Source organism: Pterocles gutturalis, unplaced genomic scaffold, assembly GCF_000699245.1.
Source record: "Pterocles gutturalis isolate BGI_N339 unplaced genomic scaffold, ASM69924v1 scaffold11667, whole genome shotgun sequence".
Classification (NCBI taxonomy): Eukaryota; Metazoa; Chordata; class Aves; order Pterocliformes; family Pteroclidae; genus Pterocles; species Pterocles gutturalis.
Window position 1 is genome coordinate 10729 of NW_010115417.1, and position 9158 is coordinate 19886.

The 9158-nt window shown below is 38.1% G+C and overlaps 1 protein-coding gene across 1 annotated transcript in view; it reads left to right on the top strand.

Annotated features, from left to right (window-relative positions):
- Positions 1 to 5513: 5513 nt before the first annotated feature.
- OBFC1 (oligonucleotide/oligosaccharide-binding fold containing 1) overlaps positions 5514 to 9158 on the top strand; it is a gene marked incomplete at its 3' end in the record, with an annotated part of 13403 nt that continues 9758 nt past the window's right edge. The window contains exon 1 of the mRNA XM_010075171.1: positions 5514 to 5646. Within this exon, the coding sequence (XP_010073473.1) occupies positions 5514 to 5646 (133 nt within the window). The remainder of the gene's footprint in view (positions 5647 to 9158) is intronic.

Genomic DNA, 9158 nt, shown 5'->3' on the forward strand with positions numbered 1-9158 from the left:
CATTTCAGGAACTGCTAAACTTCCGGAAGTTCGGAGGAGTTCTAGCTCTCTTAATTTTGTTTCAAAACATTTTTTTTTTCGTTGGAATTGTACTTGCCTTGTGTATAATACATACCGGTCGTGTAGTGCCTTTACTGGCATTTGTTGCAGCACATAGCATGTAAGCTTACAGGACTTCACATGAGCAGCAGCAGAAGGTAGTTTATTAGGAAGAACTGAAAGTGCTTACCTACTTTGGTTTTTAATAGAATCATCAGGTAGAAGGCGGATCCCAACTGACCTTATCTTACTGTTTGATAGTATTCTAACAGCTGTAAAGTTGACATCAACACAAATTTTTTCAGGAGCCTTTTTTCTCTTTCACTGACGTATTTTGGTCTCAGCAATGGTTTTCATCATGTTACTGGTGTTTTAATTCTACATTTTTTAAAAGTCTATGGGTGAGTTTCATTTTTAGATTTTTTAACTCCATGTTATCTGTAACCAAAGGCTTTACTTTCCAGCTCAGTAAGGTCTACTTATATAAAAAGATATTGGATTTGTTTGTTTTTAATTTAAAATGCTGTATATGGCCTTGGGTAATTAAAACATTTATTGAAATATGGGGGTTTAAACTGTATCATGCTGGAATTGCCTCTGCTGATCATGAAGAATTGAATAATACTCATTTGTCATGTAGTGTGTTAACTCAAACACAGATGAGTTCAATTCAGATGACAGAGGTTGTTGCAAAACCCAGCTGTTGACTCTGCTCCACTTTCCAGAAGTTGCTTGCTCTGTGGCGGGGATAGCTGACCCATGAAGCAATTCTTTAACAGGCACAGTTTGTAGCCTGATTTATTCAAGTAAACCAATAGTGACTTTAAGTTGTTTTAATGCACTGGGTTGGCAATGCTAACAGCTCAGGAGCTGCTTCCTGTGTAAATCATCAGTGCTAGTGTGGTAGTGGCAGTCTTTGGAGAAGAGTGAATGCCTGGTAGGATGTTTAAGCTGCCTGTATTGGTAAGTAAATATTCTCTGCTTCTGATTCACAGCTAGCTTGAGAAAGAATCTTTGAGGCAGTCTGCTAGCAGTTGCAGAGTAGTTGCAGACAACTGCTGGCAAGATACCTTTTCTATGGCTCCAAACAATTCCTCTCAAGCTAAGGCAATTTTCTCCAAGAGCTTTGGTCATTAATCACATTTGGAGAAAAAACAACAAGAAACGTTAAAACAGATACTCTCCTTTGGGGTTTCTATTTCACTGGGACTGGAAGAAGACCAGTTCTTAATCATTTACCATTTTTTAAAAAGGTATGTGGTGAACACAGGAATAGGAGCCAATAAATGTATTGGCCAGGGCTGGTTTTGTTGAACATATCACTTGAGTGTTAAATGGGGAGCTATTCTAACAAGGCTATCAGGTAGGCTGCTTGAGAGGAAAGAGAGAAAATGGGCTTGGTTTTGGGTGGTGGCATTGTTGGGAAGGCTGCCAATTTTCCTTGGTTTCCTTTCTTTGCCTTTTAGGACAACAACTTGCTGAGCTCACAAGATAAGTCTGAGGATTATGAATTTGGTTTAATTCTCACTGCACTCAGGAATGCTAACATTGGTAGCAGGAGGCGAAAGAGACAACCTTATTTTAGTAGGTTAGTGTCTAGAATAATCTCAGATGGGGGCTTTTTTTAATTTGTATTTAGATAACTTCTGTGTAAACTTTATATTTTTGCCTTTGAAACAGCTGCTTTCCAGAGAAGTGGCTCAAATAGCAGAACTCAGTTCTATTTTTGGTTTTGATTGTGCCTTTGTAACTTTTATTTGGAGTTATTTTATAGAGAGGTAAAAATAGAATACAGATACCTTATATCTAATAAACTTGTGAACCAGATGCCTCTCTTGTCTTTTCTCTCCTGTACTAGGATTGAATTCCTTGCACTACAGCAACCATAAAGTCATTACACTGCATTTAAAATAATGCAGAAAGGGATGACCTTTTGCAAGGACTCTGTATTGTTTGTGTTGCTAAGCCTTATCACCATCTTTCAGCAAAAGTCAATTTAATCCTTAAACATTTGTACCTATAGTATGTGTTCAGAATTGTCTATTGTTAGCTGTGTTCTCACTGATTGTAGTGCTGTGCGTCTCGACAATGCCTGCTATTTGCCCCTTGGATTTTCGTGGCACTGGGTAGCTGTTATCTTCCTTGCTGATAGCATATCACCAATGGTACCCGTTCAGAGCCACACTTCCAGCATAATGGAAAGTTTCACTTTCACCAGGATGACTCACTAATTAATTGACCCCTGGGATGCTGTGCCTTGGATGGAGAGGCTTCCTGTGCCAACTTAAGAAAAAGTAACAGAAAGAGAAATTGATTGGAAGAATTTTATTTGCCTTGTAAGAACTATGTCTTCTAATACTGTCAATCTGCCTGAAACAGGCTTGGTAACTAACTGAAAGATAGATACTTTGGAAAGAGTTGCTTCTCTGATTTAACATCTTCCTTTGCTATAGGAGCAAAAAGACAACTACTGTTAACGTCATGAGAAGGATGAGCTTGTAATAGGAGTGTGTGAAGGCAAGCAGTACAGGAAGCAGTAAATGTCTTTTCCTCCCAGCAGGCTACAAAGTTTTGGCTTTAAATAGGTTACTGTTTAATTGTAGCTACCAAGTGGCCGCTTGGGAGGGAAGAAAGAAAATGGGCTTGGTTTTGGGTGGTGGAAGGGGTCGGGAGGGCTGTTGGGACCAGGAAGAGGCAAGGGGGGGGCCTGCCCTGCAGAACGTTCTTCATGTGCCTGTCAGACATTGCTGAAAGTGGGTGAGTGGCTGCAGTATGGTTTCACTGTCCCAGCCTGGTGTGAATGGAGTGTCTGCAACTCATTACTTCAGCAGATTTCTCCTGTGGACTTCAAGAAATCTTGTGATGTCTTCATAGTGCTGGGAGTGTGATTTACTTTTCATCAAGGAATCTTTGCCAGATCTGTAAGATTAAACTTGGTGTCTTTGTAGCAGACTTGAACCAAGCAGAGTGGTTCTGTACTGGAGATAGATGTGATGGGTGTACATTTATCCAGTGAAGAGCTGTAGCAAGGCCTGGGAGCCACAGGGAAGCTCCAGAATTTGAAATTTAACTCCCAGTAGTTTCTGAGATAGAAGGAGCTTTTGCTGCTGAAATTCTTTTCCCTTTAGGACAATGAGGCAGTAAAAGATTTGGGGAGATGCTTCATTTAAGCTAGAAATGTTGTTTGGACTTCTGGCTAGTGACCTGTTAACATTTGGGCATTTCAGACTTGACAGCTGCTTACTGAAATACCAAAATGCAGATATTTTTAATCTCCAGTGGTGCTGCTTCATTGATTTCCCCTCCAGATGTATACACGTGCAGGGGTGACTTCTGCATTTTTACTCCACTAAGTGTCTGTTCACAGAAAATGTGACCCAATTCTCTCTTTTTGGCTTGTTAGCTCAGTCTGTCGTCTGTGTAGGAGGAAAAATGGGTGCTGAGCTATGCCAGACTTTGTAACCATGCAGAGTAAGTTGGGGGGCATGGTGCAGAAAGGAATATTACTTTGTATAAAAGATGATAGACAACAAAAACATGGGTGATTGTACCCGTGTTTCTTGGAAGGGGAGAAGTGCAACTCAAAGTGAATAGATGAGGGACTGTAGCACCATTAAGGACAAAATTATGTCTTAAAAGTTCCTGTTTGCAGGTGGGGAATAGGACGACACTGACCAGAAGTGCTTCTACTTATTCCAACTCATTATGTGTTAACCTTGATTGACTGTAGTGTTTATTGATTGGTGTGTGACCTTTTGTTGGGCTAAATTTATTTATTTTTCTTCTTTTTTTGTTACTTTTTTATACAAGCTATAAAAGCACAGTAGCATAGGGACAATGCAGGCAACTTTGTACTGGAGACTGCAAGCAAAAAGAAAGGGATGGGAAAGACTAATTTTGTTATGAAAATTAGCATGCTAAGTAAAAATACAGGTTCAAACCATGTGTTTTCTTGGGAAAGTTTATGGTCTGAATTTGACACAGACTATAGCAAGCAACCAGAGAACTGCCATATGGAGGAAGAGCAGCTTTGCATTATTAAGATCATACAGTTAACAGCTTAGCTTCTAAATTTCTTCTGAGCAGTGTCTGCAATTCAGCAGCAGAAAAAGTGTGCTTCATGGGGAGGCTTTAGTGAGAAAAGGATGGTGAAACATTTTTGGGTAGACGTCGCATGCATAAAAGGGGTAAGTTGGAGTAAGCTGCCTGTAGTGGTCAAGAGACATAAATTCAGGTGTAAACAAAACTATTTAGTTTGTTACTCAAAGGTGAAGTGACTGGTGGAACTGACTAAATCAAATACAAAACAAATAACCAATCTAAAGAAGGTTAAAGTATCACTAACCTTTTGAATTTTTTTTTTTAAATAAAAGTTTGGAAATTAATGTAGTTGTCATTTGCAGTTCTTTTCACAGTGTAGAGTAGATGTCAACAATGCTCTAGAATATTGTGCTACACTTTTTTCTGCCCCAGACTAAAGTTTAAGTGTGAAAACAGAAATCATTCAGAATCCAAGCTCTGTTGTTCCTCAAAGCAGCAAGATGCTGTCATGATATTCATGGTGTGTTGCCTCCTGCGTCAGTAGCTAGAAGTGTCTCCTGCAGACTACAGAGATCTCTGGCAACCTGTAGCAGGGAGCTGCTCCCTCTCAGGAGACTTTAGCTGCCAAGTCTCAGCCCTGTTACACGCTATTCAGTCCGTTTACCGACTTTGCCCTACAGGTGTAAGTTGCTGACACCCATTCGAGGGTGACCTGGAAAGTTTTACCAGAACAATTTAGCTATCCATACAGGAGAAGCTAATAAAATGTATATTCTGCTTCAAAATCTCTACAAGGATCCTTCCTGAACTGAGTGCTGTTTTTTCAACATCAACTCTGTGATAAGCAGAGAATTGGCTTTAGTAATGGCAGAAGATAGCGGGCAATAAACAGGGAAATCTAAAGAGGTAAAAGGGGAAAGTAACAGTTACAAAGTTATTGGAGACTGTATGTCCAAAATAAAGCAGGTCCAGTTGCTTTTGTTTTTTTAAAATGAGCCTCCCCTTCACTGCAATAAAGCACAGGATGAACAAAGAGGAGAATATAAAGAGAATGATGGGGGGTGGGGTGGGAAATAAGTGTACAGAAAGTAACCAGTTACTATTGCACAATCCTACTCTTTCTAAGAAGTGTTGTATTTGGTCATGTTTATGGGTCCATTCGAGGAGAAATCCCTAAAATTCTATTTCATTTTAAGGAGCTGGACAAAATGCTGTTGCTGCCGAGTCTCAGCAAGTAAATCATTGGTATTGATATTTTTAATATTTCATGTGGTAACACAATGGTAACATTTTATTAGATAAGTTCCTGTGTCTCTTCATCAGCTCTGCTGTGTTATTTTGTGTAAAACCACAATCTATTTTTTCATTCAGTTGGAACATATATGAACAACTATGTAGAAAATTACAAGTTCTTCTGTGTTCACAGGTTTTGAATGCAGTCTGAGTCCAAGAAGTATGAAGAAGAGATGCCTTCTCTGCACTGGGGGATGGATCCTGTATTTTCTGCATTTGCAAAACTCTATATTAAAGATATAAAAGAAATGAGAGAATCTAAACAAGTGCCAGGTAAGTACTTATATAGGCTGATTATGATGCACACAGAGTTATAATTGATTTATGTTGTGCTTCTTATCCAGGGATTGTAGAATGCTTCACAAACACCAGTAAAGTAATTTTCCATGTCCCTAAGCTAAGAACAACAGGTGGTATGTGAAATATATGGGAAAAATAAAATATGTTAATTCTAGTGGCTTTTCTTCTGCTATATATAGATACAGAGCCTCTTTTACATTAAGGTAATGTGTTTCGTCTATGTGCTAGTGCTTCTTATATTCTGATAAAGTTAATTCTAAAAATGCTAGTCCATTCTGGCCACGTGTGTTATATCTTTCCACTGTCTCTACAACATTTGAGAAGGATTTTATGCCTCTCTGTTGCAAAATTTTGACAGTTGATGACATTGCTGTATGTGTTGTTTTTTTTTTTTCTCTAGATATTAACACTTAATAAAACAGATTTTGAGGTTTTGTCTGCTTAATTTCTAGATATAATAGATATATGACGTTCTTCATACATTTGAACAACCTTTTTGTGAATTCTGGCATCTGTGCTGAATCTTATACCACATCTTTTATTTCCTAACCATTGTTGGAAATTGTCTGCTTTGCATTCTGTTTCCTGCTGGTCTTGAGCCAATATCACTCACATGTGCACATTGTCTAAAGCAACATGGATCTGACCTTGAATGTCTGTTGTTACTACAAAGACTTTAAATAGACTTCAGTATGCTGTCTGTTGTAGAAATGTTCATTACTCCAAACTAAAGCTTGACAAGGTGTGAGATTATCAGGGAGGAACCCAATGAATTTAGAATTAATGACGAAAAGCAGTAAACCTGAAGTAGAGTGTGTATTTTTGGTTCTTGGTGTTTTGTTTGGGTTGTTTTTTTGTGGTTTTGTGTTTAGGTTTTTTTTTTCCTCTCTACAGAGACATCTGTGTGGCTCTTTGAATGTGCTCTGCCTTGTAGGTTTTGTTATTCTTATTTGTTTTTCTTTAACGGCAAGGATAACAGTAGTGCTATTCTTGCAGAAAGGAAGGACTGGTGATTTCTTTGATCTTCTCGCAACAGTTTTTATGTATGTAGAGACTTCACAAACTGCAAAGCCTAGTATATATTCCTCTTGGTTATTTATCATGATGGGACACTTTTTGTCTTAAATCCATTGCAAGAATTTGGCTACAGTCCATTGTTGATGTTTGTACTAAAGTGAGTAGTACTTAGAGGCCTTTTTAAAGTGTGCAGTCTTATGGTAGTACTGGTGTAGCAAACGGTAAAAACTGTTCCTCCTTCAATTAGAGACAGTTTAATTGTCTTTAAACAAAATACAAAACAATTCAGTATCAGCAGAAGAGGATTGTAATTTGGACTTGGACATTAGTGTACACACACATGCAAAAATATACTCAGAAGAATTAAATTTATGAACATCAACAAAAATATTTCATGACAGCAGGAAGAGATCTAGAGAGTACAATCCTGCTCTCTTTTTTTCATCTCTAAATTATCTGAATTTTGCTTCTCGTTTCTCTTCCTGTTCTTTTACTTAAATGAGTTGTTTTTTGCTTTAGGAACTCTTTCAGTTTTGTTATTACTTTTTTCTAAGACGATCCTAAGGAAGTGGTATCTGTTATGTCAAGATATCAACCTTTAAAGTTGGTGCATGCGAGCTTTCTCCACTTCCTGTGCATCTGGCATTTTGCACAACTAAGCTTGCTTGCCATCCTGTATCATTTTCTAAACCAAACTTTAAAGAGTAAAATGAAACTTTATAGAAAAAACATCTTAAATTTTGTTAATTCTTTTGGTGCTTTGTATATACCAAACCAGACATCTTTCAGCATATCTTATTCATTGGCAACGAATAGCACAACAGAAACACTAAAAATATATATTTTGGGGAAGGAAGAAGGTAGGTGTTTGCTGTCAATGTTTCCTGCCTTTAATGGGTTTGTTAAAGACCAGCTGAAGCTAAGTATGTGATTGGCTGTGAATCAGTCATTAAGTAATGGTAATTAAGAATGAATGAGTGCCAAACAAAGACTTGTAACTAGGAGGAGTGGAAAGAAACACAGACTGAATGTCAGGAAAAACATCCTTAGAATGACATCTGCTAAACCATGGAGCAGCCTTCCCAGGAAAAAGGTGGGATGCCCTTCACTGGCATTGTTTATATCTTCACTGTACAGAGTGCCAGGAATTTACTGTATGGAATGGTCTTGCCTTGGCCCTGAGAAAATGGACTGAATGACCTAATAAGTTTTTTCTTTCCATTTTTAAACATTAGGATTTGATGCTACAATGACTAATCCCTTAACACAGAGGAAAGCAGTAACCTGGCCAATTACTTTCCTGCTATAAATGGTGACAAGAAGGCTGGAAAACCTCCCAGATAAAAACAGCAATTGTGTTGTCTTAGAGGCCTTGAAATGAGAGTGGGTGTCAAACGCAGTTGTAACACGTAATCACATCATGGAAATGAGCTTTTCCCAAAGTTATCATGTACCACTGCATTGTGACAGCTTATCAACAAGCAAGGGAAGCTACAAAGAGCATAAAAGGGGATGATAATAATAAAGCAATGGCAAACAGCTCAGTGCTCAGTAATGCTGGTAAACATATGACCAGAACTTCCATTAGAGAACTCTGTATGGCCCCCATACCGCTGCTGTGGCTTCCTGTTGAGGTAACAGCATCTTAATGTATGTGTTATTTACTGGGTTACTAGGAGCTTGACTGAGTGTGCTGGCATATAGCTTCAAATGTTTAGTATATTTTTATTGCTACCAACAGGAACATAATTTGAACAAATAAGATGGCAGGGGGAACAATTTACAGCTTGAAGTCATCAAGTTCAACAACTTTTAATAGTGTAAATATGATTTAATCTTTCAAATGAATTCAGGTAGTTTCTCAGAGACTACAGGTGGAGTTCTATGTGAGTTTATGGGGGTGGAGAGAACCAGTTTCATCTGGTCTCTCTCATTAGCCAAAACTTAGCTCACTAACTGAAATGAACATAATAAAATGTTGCTTGTTTGCACAGGCAAGAACTTGGAGTTTCTGCTCCACAGATTACCCTGAAACTGACCCAGACCTTCTTTTCTATAGATTTTGTAATGTTTAGTGAATAATTGTATGCACTAGGAGCATGTTCATTGAGGGCTTCTGTAGAAGTGTTTATTGGTGTCCTGGTAAATGGAATGAGAGAAAAGTGGACAGACCTGCTAAACATTTTCTCCTCCACGCCTGACCTCAGTGACTACACAATTAGTATAGCCAGCTCTAAGGTGACAGTGATAGATGCAACCTCAACATATTGCAGTGGATTTTTATGAGCACAACTTCTGTTTATGAGCTGCTTGGCTCATCACCTGTGATTTCTTCTGAAACTATTTTTTTGTCTTTCTTATGTGAAGAAAGTTAATTCCAGGCTCATTTAAGGCTGCTAGCTATGTAGGACAAGTTATTTTTGGATTTTGGTTTTGATTTTTTTTTTTTTTTTATGTGGAACATTTTT